We start from the raw sequence: 15052 nt of genomic DNA on the forward strand, positions 1-15052 counted from the left end.
TTCAGATGTAAGACAACTAAGAGTCTCAACAATATTATGTTGTATTATATATTATATTATGTGATATTAGTTCAGTCTACTTAAATATTAAATATAAAAATTGTTAGCTCGATTAATCAAACCGAAATTGTCAAGAGGGGAGGTGAATTGACTTTTAAAAAATTTAGTAAAAGCAAGGAAAGAAAATGAAACAATGAACACAAAGATTTAGAGTGGTTTAACCCCAATTGCCTACTCCACAACCTTAGCTTTTCACAATTAAGGATTTCTCAAATTCACTAATTTGTTCAACCTTTGAGGACAAGGTTTAACCTTACAACCCTCTTAAGATTTCTACCCTAAATCTTAAGATAAACCCTCTCAAAAAATTACAAATAAGCAAACAAAGAGATAATCCTAACAAATTCAGAATGTTTGCAAATTAAGCACAAACATACTAGAATACACTTGAGCAAAAGAAAAACAATGAGAGCTCACAAGTGTATACAAGAGAATTATGAAAGTATTGAGTACAAGTGTATACAATCTTAAATATTCTTTGTTGTTGTTGTAGGAACTTTAGAAGCTGGTATTTATACTCCCTAATTGATTTCCAACCATTGAGGTTATTGTGGTAGTTAATAGAGCCATTGGGGATGTGAAAACCAGAGTATTTAATACACCTATAACAGTGAGTATCGATATCAGATAAAAATGTATCGATATTTTTGTAATAAATGCTAAATTTAGTGACTGTTGGAGATTAACTATCAATACCAACACAATTTTATCGATACTTTATGAAAAGATATCGATACCGTATCAATACTTTGTAGGTTTTGTGAAAAACATAATGCCATTTTGATATCGATTTTCCAATTAAACCGAGTGTGGTTGGAGATATTTTATTTTTATGAATTTTTAATTATTTATTTAATTTAAATTGGATTGACCAATTAAATCGACCGGATTGAACATTAATAACTTAATCGATTCAATCACTAATTAGATTCATTGCAAACGTAGTTAATCGTTATAATTAAATAAAATACGTAGCTTTTGAAATAAAACAAACTATTTTAATTTTTTTTATAGACATGTATTAGTCCATATTTGAAGATTGATATTATGAAGCAACAAATTTTTAAAGATCAGATTTATTTAAATCGACCAAATAATATTTTTATAACACTTAATTAAATCAAATAATTATTCTATATGCAATTAAATTAATATGGGAAGTCACTAAATTAAAAAATGGATAACGGCTACTTACCCATTTGAAGTTGTGAGAAGACCATTGCAATTGAGTTCCAGCACACTAGGCGGGGCTAATTCCCAAATTGCTACAACTAAGTGGATATAAAGCTTTTAATAAAATCCTCAAAATTGTTTCTAAAAAATTTAATGGTTTTCTAATTGTGACATGGGAAGCAGCACCAGAACATGGGGAGTTCATCTCACATTTATGTTTCTATTTTGTTCTAAGGTTTTAATGGGTGTGCTTATGGGTAAGGAATGGTAGTTGCCTCCGGCTATCAGACTCATTGAGCTAAATACTACATATGATGGTGATGGGTGGGGTTAGATTAGTTGGAGTCTGGGTTGATTTTATACGTGGTATTAATATTGAATATAATTATTTAAAAATAATCTGGTTCTATAAACCTCAAATTGTACTAAATTTGTCCATATCAATATATAATTAACACAAATTTGCTGCAAGGCATTTGCCATGGTGGACCACTTGAATACTTCACAGCAAATGACAACTAGCTTATTGGGCCAATCCCTCAAGGGTTGAAAATTTGCACTAGCTTGAAGAAAGTACGCCTTGAAAAAAACTAATTTAGAGGGAATATATCTAAATATTTAGGTGTTTACCCGAACCTAAAATTTATTAACTTGACAATGAATTTCAAGGTGTAGTGTCTTCCTATTGGCAGTTGTGCAAAAGTCGACATCTTATGTCCAAGCTTTTGTATCTAGACTTGTCTGCAAACCAATTGAGCAAGTCCAGCCCTGAAACTTTCAGGTTAAAATAATCGACTAAACATCTCTATCAGTATTTGTATTTTATGAAAGTTACGGATTCAGTCCCAATACTTTAAATCGGGTTAGGTTTATAAATTATACTAGATTAGGTTTATATTGGGTTAGTATCAATATCAGATAAAAATTATCGATATTTTTTGTAATAAATGCTAAATTTAGTAACTGTTGGAGATTAACTATCAATACCAACACAATTTTATCGATACTTTATGAAAAGATATCGATACCGTATCGATACTTTGTAGGTTTTGTGAAAAACAGAATGCCATTTTGATATCGATTTTCCAATTAAACAGAGTGTGGTTGGAGATATTTTATTTTTATGAATTTTTAATTATTTATTTAATTTAAACTGGATTGACCAATTAAATCGACCGGATTGAACATTAATAACTTAATCGATTCAATCACTAATTAGATTCATTGCAAACGTAGTTAACTGTTATAATTAAATAAAATACGTAGCTTTTGAAATAAAACAAACTATATAGAATTTAAAAGAATAAATATATATACAAATAGGTTTGACCAAGAAAATCAAATTGGAGCTAAAATTATTAATGTGGTTGGGTTGAATAATAAAGAATATAAAATTTTCAATACTATTTTAAAATTAAGTTTTATTTTTGAAGAAAACAACGTTGTCATTAAAAAGCTAATTTAATTTAACATTAAATTTAATCAAATTCATATTTTAAAAAAACATAAAAATAGAAAGGACAATGTTGCAAAGGGCAATCGAAATTGGGCAAGGAAGCAACTGAAAAAACTGTCAGAAGTGATTTTGGTTTATTAAAAAACATGGGGCCTGCCCCACAAATCATGCTCACTCAACCCTACCATCAACTTATAAAATATTGTTTAATTTCACGATTTTATTAATAAAAAGTGATTTTAGACCAAATCTAAGATTCATAACTTTTCTTTAACAAACATCGAGAATTGGGATAAATCTAAGTTTATTTTTTTATTTGATTTTTAATTAGTTTTAATTTTCGTATCATAAAATAGTTTTTATTTTTAAATTAATGAAAAAATTCAAACTATATTTTTAAAAATTAAGAAAGTAACATATGATATTTGCGATTTTTCAAGAAACAAAAACATTATATCAAATTCCTAAATCACTATTTCTTTCAAAATTAGTGGAGCATTGAGATACATTAATACATAAGTGTATTGGGAATAAGGCAAAGGATATTTTTTCCTCAATTAGATAACCCCAAAGATTGAATAAATAACTTAGGTCCTAACATATAGATTATACCTACATAAGGTTAATGATTAGCCTATTGGATTCTTTTTCTTACTTTTGATTATCATCACCTTACTCAACTTTTAAATAATTTTAAATTAAGCAAAATAAAAGCTTCATCTACTTAGTATTTAATATATATATATATATATATATATATATCGATTGAGTCTTAACTCAATTAATATGAATATTGTTGTTAATGTGAGAGAAGCCGATTCAAATACACTAAAATATATTATCCTTCTATTTATAAATTGAAAAATTATTAAGTAATTTTAAGAATTGCATCAAACATAACAGGTATGATCAAAACTTCTAATGAAATTGTTCAAAATATAATATATATTGCTAACAATTTCTGTTAGAAAAGTAGTTACAAGACTAATAACATTAATAATATTTATAATTGCAAAATAACCCATTAATTCCATTTCTTTCTCAATTATTTGAATTTTGCTAACTTGAAGACAAAATTTAGTAACAAATATTTTCTATATTCTATTTTAATATTTAACAATAATAAGTTAATTAATATAATATTAAAATTCAATAAAATGTCTATTTTATAAAAATAAACTTATCTTTTCTTTTATGATAGATGTATTTTATAGTTAAATAAGCTCCAAACCTATAAATTTTATTGATGAAAGTCCTCCATTCTAATATTAAAATAAAAATATTTAAATAAATTTGCATTTTAATGCCTACGTGAATTTGATAAAATGATTTATTAAACAAAAATAAAATAACATTTTTAAAAGTAAAACAAAATAATATTTCTAAAAAATTTAAAGTGATTATATACATAAGAAACAAAACAACTTACCTACTAAAACAATGCACATAATTACAATTTATTCAATTAGGATAATTTGTTTAAAGGAATTCAATCAAACAACATATTATCCACCATGAAGTTTTAATTTAATTTTCAAATACAAATATAATGAACAAGAAAAAGACTTAATATTTAACTTGAATTTTATTTAATTTAAAATAAAATTAATTAATTATTAAAATAAAAATCAAACCACGTAATGGGTGATATTACTAGTTATTTGATTATATATACAAAGGCAAGAGCAATGGCCTTAAAAAGAATTGAATAAAATGCAAAATCAGAATACCATATAGTTATGCTTTAAACATGTTCTATCTGCAGTTTTAACTTTGTCAATGTTTCGGTACCCAAAATAAACTACTCAATTACATCAACAACTTCAAAGTTCTAACAAAAATAATTAAAAACATATCCAGCAACAGAACACATCAAAAGGCACCAAATGACCCTAAAAATCAACATTGTTAATCATAATAATAATAATAACAAAACCTTCTTACTTTCCAAGAAAACATGCGACACAAAACCGGAAATAGGATGGCAAAATATTTAACAGGAATTTCCATATAAACATTTTTGTCCCCTACTAATTACTTTTTCTCTACTTCAAATTCTCTAGTTGTAGGACTAAGTAATTCCCATTTTGAGAGTTATATTCTTAAGTAATATTTTGTCCACTCTCTTACTGATTTCAACAAGCAAATAGCTCACTTAGTAATAACATTCACTATCTCGAATCAAATTCAGCCTATTGAATAAATCTATCCTCACTACATCAAAACAGGCTTTTAGCGGCGCTTTTTTAGGCCTTTAGCGGCGCTTTTCGAAGCGCCGCAAAAAATGCCGCTAATGATAGCGTCGCTAACTTTAGCGGCGCTTTTACTACAAACGCCGCTATAGATCATGACCTTTAGAGGCGCTTTTACCACAAACGCCGCTATAAAACAGACATTTACCGACGCTTCTTGCAAAAACGCCACTAAAAACATAACATTTAAAAAAAATTGTTTTAATCAAATAATATTTATTTTTATGATAAATATTATATTATGTTTTATTTTTTAATTTAAACTTTAAATATACTTTTAAGGATAAATAAAAAAATATTATTTAAATTAATATACTTTTAATCAAATCAATTTTATAGTGAATCGATATTTTTCACCACGTTTATCGTCTTCTGAAGCATTAAATTTCAAGATAGCATCACTTAATCTCGGGCATATTAAATGTTAAATTGGTTTGCTACCATCAAATCTTATTTATAAGATAAAAGCAGCATAATGCTTCTAGAAAATAAACCAAGTGAGAAACTATGGAAGTAATACTGCAGAAATCAATAACAAGGGTTTTAACAAACATGTTCATATATCCAGCTTGCAATTGAATAACATATATCATACATCCAATATTTTCAAGCAGTAAGCAAATCAATGACGAAACAAGGATAGCAGTAAAATATGTAATGCCCACCGGTGACCAAAAGGAGCCCAGAAGTAAGTTGCTTCAAGAAAACAACTCTCTTCCCCATAAACCTTCCAGCCAACAAAATTAACACAGTCCCTGGTGTAATGCTTGCTGTAACTTTGCTATGGTAATCTCGAGAACAGTTATGCTATCTAAAAGCTCCTGGGCCTGAAATCCAAGTTTCAGAAATTGAGAAAAGAATATAAAAAAAGAACAGAAATCCCACGGAAGGAGACTGACCTTATCTGGAAGCTTGCCTGGAGAACTAGAAGAAGGTGAACCACAATGTTCAACAGCACTTGCTAGAGCTAAGTGCAAATCGGTCTCTTCCTGCAACTGCTGCTGCAACTTTTTAACCTGTATCACCCAAGTGGTAGCATGTTGCATGAGAATGAGATATAAATCCTGCACAAAGCTAGCTGTTACCGGTAAGAAAAAAAAGAAAATCAAAACATGTATATCATGATAACGACATGTCATTCATTAGCAAAACCGTTAATTCTCAACGAGTAAACAATTGTTTCATGTTTTCATATGTCTCCCCTTAAAAGTCTATTGTTATGCCAATGCTTCTTTGCTAGTATAACAACATGATTTCAGAATCTAAAACTCTTTTCATGGGACTTACCATCCTGGTATAACAACATGATTTCAGAATCTAAAAGTCTTTTCAACAAACCTAAACAAATATATCATAAATTCATAATAAAAACCCTTGCTCTCTTAGTAAAATTAACAATTTCCCCTCATAATAATTTGGATTCTGGAAATTTTAAGGAACATAATAAAATTAGCTATTGCAAATTACCTCCAATTCAGAACAAGAATTACAAGAATCATCCCCAGCTGAAAATGACTTGCTCCAAACCTTACCACTCTTCCATTGTAAATACCTATTAATAGAACTTCTTCCCCTGCAAAACCATCAACCATACTGCATTCACCATTACAAAACCAGAAAAAAAAAAAGTAGAAAATGAAAAAGGACAAAAAAAAAGACCCACCAACTGATTGGTAGAATAAAACCCCCATTATAACCATCTCAAAAATGAAAAGCTATTAAACTAAAATATGAGCATGAATTTGATAGTAAAAACAATTGCACATAAAAAAATCATGTAAAACAAACCTTATTGGTGAGAATTCCTTTGATAATCCTACAAAGCACTTCCATTGCATATTTGTTCAACACAAACTCAAATGTTGAATATCCTACCATGGTACGATACAGATTTGCACAAACAGAAGCATAACACATTCATATCAAAACACCAATTTCAATAGGCTATGCCTAATTTCCAATTTTTCATATTTGGAATGCAAAGGCATATATAATTTCAACTTAGATATAGGTATAACAGGGAGTAAATCTATCTAATTCACTAACAGTATAAGCTATTAAAAAAATAAAGCAGGTAATACATAATTCCACAAATTTTCAAGTAAACTCAACAGAATAAATTGAAACGAATGTATATATATTTTTAAAAGTAGGGGTTTTCAACGAACTCGACTTCAACAGTGAGGAAAAAGGATAATTACAAGTTAACAGTGAGGAGATCGCGTGAAACTGAAAGCAACAGATCCATATCGAAGCTAGTTAGAATGGAAATCTATGGGAAAACAAGCATAGATTAAAACTTCATAGAACTTTCTCTAAAAACTTCATAGTAAACTGCTTCAGTCTACTTTTTACTTTACTTGTACAACAATTACATGATATGCCAAAATAAAAAATATGGGTCTGCGCCACAGAATCCATAAAAACTTCATAGAACTTTCTCTAAAAATTTACTTGCCAATGTTCTCAACCTTTTTTCAGGAATTTGGAGCATGCAGAAACCATATAATTTAGCTATCCTATTTTACAGTGAAAGCTAGGAACACACAAGAAGCAGATGAAAAAGGATAAATCTAATACCCGTAAAGCATCAGTAACTTGGCGTCCTTGTAGCCCATCTTTTTGCAGAGACCATCTATTCTCAGCATTTTTCTTCTTTGAAAAACCCGTAAAATATGGGTTTTGGTGTTAAATAATGCGACTGCCATCAACATCAAGGTCAAAATCATAGCTTATTCTTCCATGTTAAGAAAAGTATGCTAAAAAATGAGGGTTAGAAAATAAAATAATGCCTGGTTTGAAATATACTTTATAAACTTGCATATGGAAAGCAACTGATGAACCGAATTTCATCACAGTTTCAGATGAGATGGAAAATTTAAGAAATGAGATATCAAGAACAGTAAATCAGTGCCATGTAACTTGATAGTTGATATACAACTACATAAATCAAATAAGCAATGAAATTTAAGGCTTTACTAAGTTCAACAGTCACTATAATAAGCGCTTTCAGTTTATACATCATTAATACAATTGACAACCACACTTCTAATTAAAAGGTGAATCAATCTTAACAGTTACCTGGTGTGAATAATGCTCAGCGTCCCTCTTCATGGCAGCCATTTCAACCCTCATTTTCTGCACTTCAGCCTGCAGCTAGACAAATAGATCAGAGAAAATAAATCCACAAATCAGTCAGCAAAAGAAAACAAAATAATCTTGATATAAATGTACAATGATAATACTTGCCTCTAATGAAGAGAGCTTGCTCTCAGCATCTCTTTGACCTTGGCGTGCACGCTCCACTTCCTGCCATGCCTGCATCTAACATCACCATCTTTAAGCCATTGCCTCTTACATTAATTACAGTTGGTGGAACAGCTAATGGCCACAGATTGTGCCTATAACTAGATATTAATTACATTTTGAACTGTTGACTTCAGAATGTTCTTAATAATATAGAAACCCACATTCCAGTAGATTACTTGAGGTACTGAAATCAAATAGGTAAGATGCATTTTATTTTCTAGACTGGCTAGATGGAAATAGACCAAAAAATATAATTTTCAAGACAGAGTTCAGAAAGTTACATCCTCATCATATTTACCTGAAGCATTTGATTTGCTTCTTCTGGGGACTTCTTTTGTCCACGACGAAAACGAGCTTCCATGTCTTGCAATTCTTGATTTAAAGATGTGCATTCAACTTGATATATCAGGTTAATTTCAAGAGCTTTTTCACTTCATATTTAGCCCAGCCAGAAGGACAAGCTTTCATTAAAAAAGCACTGTTATCATTTTGTTTTACCTCAAGAAGTGCCACCTTCTGCTCAAGCTCTGCAGCTTTTGTTGCCCTCTCATCAGCAACCCTCTGAACAAAGAGACAAGCAGAAATTTACCATGCTTGTTGGAATAAATATAGAGGCCAAATAATCAATGTACTACACCTTTGCATTTGAAAAAGGAAGAGGCGCCACATTTACCAAAATAATCAATGTACTACACACTCTGTAAGTTTTAGCATTCCATTGTGAATGTTAAAAAATTTCCAAACTCACCGTCGATCACAAAGCACGAGACTGCCGCCATCGAAGCATATAAAACAAACATCTTCTTCATCATCCTCATCCTTCCTTTGAAGCAGTGGCGGCGCCGCCGATGACGACGTGGTTCTCACTTGATTCATCGGCAATCTTCCCCGTCTCCGCTTTCCAGCATTCATCTCAACAACTGTCACTCCATTCTCCTCTTCCGCCGTAGCACCAGCAACTCCACACCTCGTAAAGAATCACCACTCAAACTCCTACAACTATTATCAACAGAAATAATCAAAAAAATATATACTGAAAGCAATAGAAATAAAAAAGAACACCTCTTGAACAGGAGGAAGTGCGACTCTTCTTAGTTTTTCTCTTGACATTTTCCCTTGAAATCCTGTTTCATTTCTAGTTCTTCAATGGAAAGAAAGTACTGATTTTTCTTTTTCTTATTCAGAAATATCTGATTGAAAGGGAAAATGGGAAATTTGGGGGCAAATTTTGAGATTGAAAGGGAAAAAGAATTAAGTACAAACTTTTATTTGGGGGCATTTAGGGCGCTCCATGGATATGAGAAGAAGAGGGAGTAATGAGCGGGTAATCAAAAATTATTTTTTGGGAGTGGGCGTGATTTTGATTTTTTTTATTATTTTCGGCGTTTTTCTTAAAAACGCCGCAAAAAATTATTTTATTTTGTATAAAACGACGCTGTTTTGCTCTGCTGAAATTTCAATATATTTTTAAATCCACATGCCAATAAATATAAAGTCTATCTATTATATATTTCTTAAATAATTTAAACTGTACTCATAATTTCAATATATTTAATTTATTATTATCTCTTTTATAATTATATAAGAACATATTTAAAATATAAATTAAAAAAATAATTAATCTAAACCCAACACCCTAACCCGACCCTTAAATCTCTAAACCCTAAATTCCTAACTCTTAACCCCTAACATCTAACTCCTAAACCCCTAACCCCTAAACCTTAAATTCCAACCCTTAAACCATAATCCTTAAATCCATACTCTCTAAACCTTAAAATATGAACTCATAAACCAACCTTAAATCTTAAATTAATCATATACCCTAAACTAAAAACCTTAAACAAATTTATTATTATCTCTTTTACAATTATATAAGAACATATTTAAAATATAAATTAAAAAATAATTAATCTAAACCCAAAACCCTAACCCGACCCCTAAATCCCTAAATCTTAAATTCCTAACTCTTAACCCCTAATGTATAACCCTTAAACCCCTAACCCCTAAACCTTAAATCCCAACCCTTAAACCATAATCCCTAATCCATAATCACTAAACCCCATACTCTCTAAACTTTAAAATAGTAACTCCTAAACTGGCCTTAAATCTTAAATAAATCATATACCCTAAACTAAAACCCCAAATTATAGTGATAATTAATTTAATATTTTAAAATTAATACTATATCTTTTACGATTATATAAGAATTTTTTAATATATAAATTAAAAAATCAAGAATCAGTACCCATAAAACTTTAAAATTATTTTAAACAAAAGTTTTTTTAATTTTTCCATGTGTTTTATTTCAAATTATTTCTACGTGTCATTATTTTTTCCTAAAGATTTTAAATATTCAATTAGAAATAAATTGAATTTTATTTAATTAATATAAATAAACTAATTAAAATAAAAAAGCTTTTAGCGGCGCTTATCCAAAAACGCCGCTAAAACACTGAGCATTAGCGGCGCTTTACCAAAAACGCCGCTAAAGCCCCTATCATTAGCGGCGCTTTACCCAAAACGCCGCTAAGTCCCCTAGCATTAGCGGCGCTTTTTCAAAAACGCCGCTAAAGCCCCGAGTATTAGCGGCGCTTTATTAAAAACGCTGCTAAAGCCCCGAAAGATAATAAAACGACGCCGTTGCGCTTTTATAAAAACACCACTAATGCTCAATCTTTAGCGGCGATTTCCATAAAGCGCCACTAATGCTTGATTTTTAGCGGCATTTTTTGTCCAAACGCCGTTGAAGGTGCCGCTAAAAGCCTGTTTTGGTGTAGTCCTCCATTCTAATATTAAAATAAAAATATTTAAATAAATTTGCATTTTAATGCCTACATGAATTTGATAAAAATGATTTATTAAACAAAAATAAAATAACATTTTTTAAAAGTAAAAGAAAATAATATTTCTAAAAAAATTTAAAGTGATTATATACATAAGAAACAAAACAACTTACCTACTAAAACAATGCACATAATTACAATTTATTCAATTAGGATAATTTGTTTAAAGGAATTCAATCAAACAACATATTATTCACCATGAAGTTTTAATTTAATTTTCAAAAACAAATATAATGAACAAGAAAAAGACTTAATATTTAACTTGAATTTTATTTAATTTAAAAATAAAATTAATTAATTATTAAAATAGAAAATCAAACCACGTAATGGGTGATATTACTAGTTATTTGATTATATATACAAAGGCAAAAGCGATGGCCTTAAAAAGAATTGAATAAAATGCAAAATCAGAATACCATATAGTTATGCTTTAAACATGTTCTATCTGTAGTTTTAACTTTGTCAATGTTTCGGTACCCAAAATAAACTACTCAATTACATCAACAACTTCAAAGTTCTAACAAAAATAATTAAAAACATATCCAGCAACAGAACACATTAAAAGGCACCAAATGACCCTAAAAATCAACATTGTTAATCATAATAATAATAATAACAAAACCTTCTTACTTTCCAAGAAAACATGCGACACAAAACCGGAAATAGGATGGCAAAATATTTAACAGGAATTTCCATATAAACACTTTTGTCCCCTACTAATTACTTTTTCTCTACTTCAAATTCTCTAGTTGTAGGATTAAGTAATTCCCATTTATTAGAGTTATATTCTTAAGTAATATTTTGTCCACTCTCTTACTGATTTCAACAAGCAAATAGCTCACTTAGTAATAACATTAACTATCTCGAATCAAATTCAGCCTATTGAATAAATCTATCCTCACTTAGTAATAGTTATATTTTCTGCACTTTCATCTTGCTTCTTATCATATGTATGTTGCAAAAATTTCTGTTCAGTAAGATGAGGAAACCTTGTAAACCACTAAAACAAGATGTTGCAAGAAGACAGAAAGGAAGACTAAAAGGAACAAGTGCAGTGATGAAGGTTGTACATTCCCGAGGCCAGTTAAATCATGATGACCGTACCAATCATACAGAATTTCTTCAGAGCCAAAACTTCATCTCTGAGACAACTGTATAGCCTTTTCGAGTGAAGTTAAAAGGGCTGGGAATCTATTAGGAAAGCACTAATATGAAATAATCATGTATAAAAAAGTATGAATTTGTCAAATTCATACATACCTTAGGAACCCAAATCTACTAGTTAGTAGGAATCCAACAAATTCTTGTTTTTAAGAAATAATCATGAATGTTATATTTTGTATATATGTTATCACTCAATCTGTATTAGAGGTGCTCATGGGCCGAGCGACCCGGCCCTGCCCGACGGCCCGCTCGAAATATGGGAGGGTTTGGGTAAAAATATAGGCCCGAAATATGGGCTTGGGCAAAAAAATGAGGCTTATTTAGAAAACGGGGTATTCAATTGCTTGAAATCAGATAAAATTTATATTAAACCAATGAATGCCATTGAGACTCAGCCATGCACCCCACAAAACAACTCCATCATGGTCCCTAGCCACAAAGCCCTCCCCCTCCCCCTCCCCTTAATTATTAAACCATTTATCATACAAGTAGAAGTCAATATTCTTAATTTATGAGATATTACTCCTAGAGCTGAGCTGAGTAAGAAAATTGAAAATCTATTTGAATTATAATGTTGGGTTTATTATTAAATTTGTGTGATTATTATTTAAATTTATTCAGTTTAACTTGGTTTTTAATTTATAAAATAAAATAAAAATTATGATTATCCGAACCAAGCATAATTTTACTTTTTATTTAAATTATAATTTTTTATAATATTAAAAATATTTTTATACACAAACTAGTACCACTAACTATTTTTAAAAAATCAATAAACCGAAACCATCTGAAGCAATAAAATTCGATTTGTTGGGTTGAATTACTTCGATTACCTGTGAATGGAACTGTTAGTACTGTAATTATTCAAAGGTAAAACTTTAGTTGATGGTAAAAGGAATAATGGGCTCACTTTGAACCCATCCAATCTGCTTTCAGCCATCTGATTTCCATGGTGCCGAGTGATGACTTTGTAGATTAAGAAGAATCAAGGGAGATCACTTTGAACTGATTAGACAGCATTTTGATACTAAAGATGAAGTTATTTTAACGAAAGTGTTTTTGGAGAAAAGCTTCTAAGAGATAGTTATCTTCAGTCCAATCATGAGATGGAGTATCCTTTTGAGGCACATAATTGATAAATCTTGCATACTCATAAGATGGATACCAGCTAAAGATGATTGGTAGAAAGTAAACACTGATGGTGCAGTTTGTCAGAGGTCTGGGCATGCTTCAAGTGGCGGACTAATACGTGATCATCATGACTTTTGGATTGCTGGTTTCTTAAAAAATATTTATTGTTGTTAGGTGATTATGGCTGAATTTTGGGGTGCAATAGAAAAGCTCCAAATAGCATAGAATTTCAGCTTAAAGTGGATGATACTTGAGATGGATAGTACTGAAATTAAGTGATCGAAGTAAATGGAGGTGAGCAATATTATTCAGTTGTGACACGAGCAATTAAAGATCTACTTCAACATATTTGGATGGTTCGAATTTCACATGTCTTTCTGTTGGCAGCACCATCTCAAGGCCCTTGGGTAGATTTATATTCATGCGACCATGCTATGAAAATTTTTAACTACTCCATGATGATTATTTTAAAGTGACTTGGACTCGATTAATTTAATCTTGACTAAATCTATCTTTTATATCAAAAAAATAAAAAAAAATGTTAATCTTCCGTCACAAATAATATGCTAAAATAAAATATACTTTAGTATGAAATACATGAAATTATTATCCATCTATATAATTAGAATTAGAATTAATCATGAAAAAGCTAACTTGCTAATTAGTTGGGCTTTGAATTTTTTTTGAAAATGTGCTTATGTGGATGTTTTATGATAAATTGAATTTTAATTTAATTTTTAGATTAAAAATAATCTGGTATGCACCTTCCTACTCATATCTTCATGAACCATATGCAAAATATTATCTGGTGGCTGACCATTGCAATGTAATAAAATTTCATCTTAATTTTTGAGGGGCAAAACAAGGTTTCATCGTTTTGGGATTAAGGACTGAATTGAATATTTATTTTGAATTTTAGTGGGTAATTGGAAATTTTTAGGAGGGATGAATATTTAAATGTTAGTATGAGCTTTCAAGCTGCAAAACGATTCCCTGGTTGTTATCAGCGCTTTCCAAGGCTTTAAATTTTTCCTCCAACCATTTATATTTATCCGCCCATTGTTTTGGTAATTCCACGTTCGCCTTTCCTTCTTCAGCAGCTTCATCAAAATCAGGAATGATAGGATTAGGTGGGTTATCTCCCGGGCTTAAACTTGATCCTCCTAGGAAAATCAAGAGAACTGAGACACCAGTTTGGGGCCTAATTGTGACGGATGGTCTCCTTGGGTATATTTCAGCTTGGGTCTGTGCATTTGGTGGGGTAAAACCCAAAGGATATAACGGATCCTCACTACCTTCTCTAGGATTGGCCATAGGGCCCTTTCCTTTATCTACTCCTCCCGTCAGTAGATGGGTCAATTCAGCCATCGCATCTTTTTGAGCTTTGATCAAATTTTCCGTCATGTCCTCTTGGATTTTATCTAGACGCTCTTGCATTTGTACTTGTAACCGTTCTTGCATATCTTTTTGCATTTGCTCCAGTTTCTCTAATCTTTGGTTCGTTTCCTTAGTTTTTTGGCGAGTACCGTATTGATGCTTAATCGGTAAGCTTTTGTCGGTTTCCAGATTAGCTGTAATAATTTTAACCAATTAGGGTCTTTCGGTGGACTCTAATGCATATGATGTAATGCGAATGCATGAATGCAAAGAGGCGTCGATTCTGA

General features: G+C 30.6%; 1 protein-coding gene across 9 annotated transcripts; it reads right to left on the reverse strand.

Annotated features, from left to right (window-relative positions):
* Nucleotides 1-5439: 5439 nt before the first annotated feature.
* On the reverse strand, nt 5440-9562 carry LOC105772476 (uncharacterized). Of its 9 annotated transcripts, none has more exons than XM_052631906.1 (10): nt 9313-9562; nt 8999-9243; nt 8749-8811; nt 8549-8622; nt 8191-8265; nt 8023-8091; nt 7522-7642; nt 6409-6514; nt 5841-6005; nt 5440-5768 (listed from the first exon to the last, which is right to left on the reverse strand). In XM_052631906.1, exons 7-10 carry the CDS (start codon nt 7587-7589, stop codon nt 5685-5687), a joined length of 423 nt encoding a protein of 140 aa, XP_052487866.1. In that variant the 5' UTR covers nt 7590-7642; nt 8023-8091; nt 8191-8265; nt 8549-8622; nt 8749-8811; nt 8999-9243; nt 9313-9562; the 3' UTR covers nt 5440-5684. The 9 variants fall into 9 exon arrangements, with proteins under 9 accessions (XP_052487866.1, XP_052487865.1, XP_052487864.1 ...); XM_052631905.1 differs by having other exon boundaries at nt 8999-9249; XM_052631904.1 differs by having other exon boundaries at nt 8191-8259; nt 8999-9562.
* Between the last annotated feature and the right edge of the window lie 5490 nt (nt 9563-15052).

This window comes from Gossypium raimondii, chromosome 6, assembly GCF_025698545.1.
Source record: "Gossypium raimondii isolate GPD5lz chromosome 6, ASM2569854v1, whole genome shotgun sequence".
Classification (NCBI taxonomy): Eukaryota; Viridiplantae; Streptophyta; class Magnoliopsida; order Malvales; family Malvaceae; genus Gossypium; species Gossypium raimondii.

Excerpts from the sequence above, each read along its gene's own strand:
- LOC105772476 (XM_052631906.1), bottom strand. The coding sequence starts at position 7,589 with ATGCTGAGAATAGATGGTCTCTGCAAAAAGATGGGCTACAAGGACGCC. Across the intron at positions 6,006-6,408 it reads ATTCTTGTTCTGAATTGGAG|GATTTATATCTCATTCTCAT; the intron begins GTAATTTGCAAT and ends AGCTTTGTGCAG. Across the intron at positions 5,769-5,840 it reads CAGGCAAGCTTCCAGATAAG|GCCCAGGAGCTTTTAGATAG; the intron begins GTCAGTCTCCTT and ends CTTGGATTTCAG.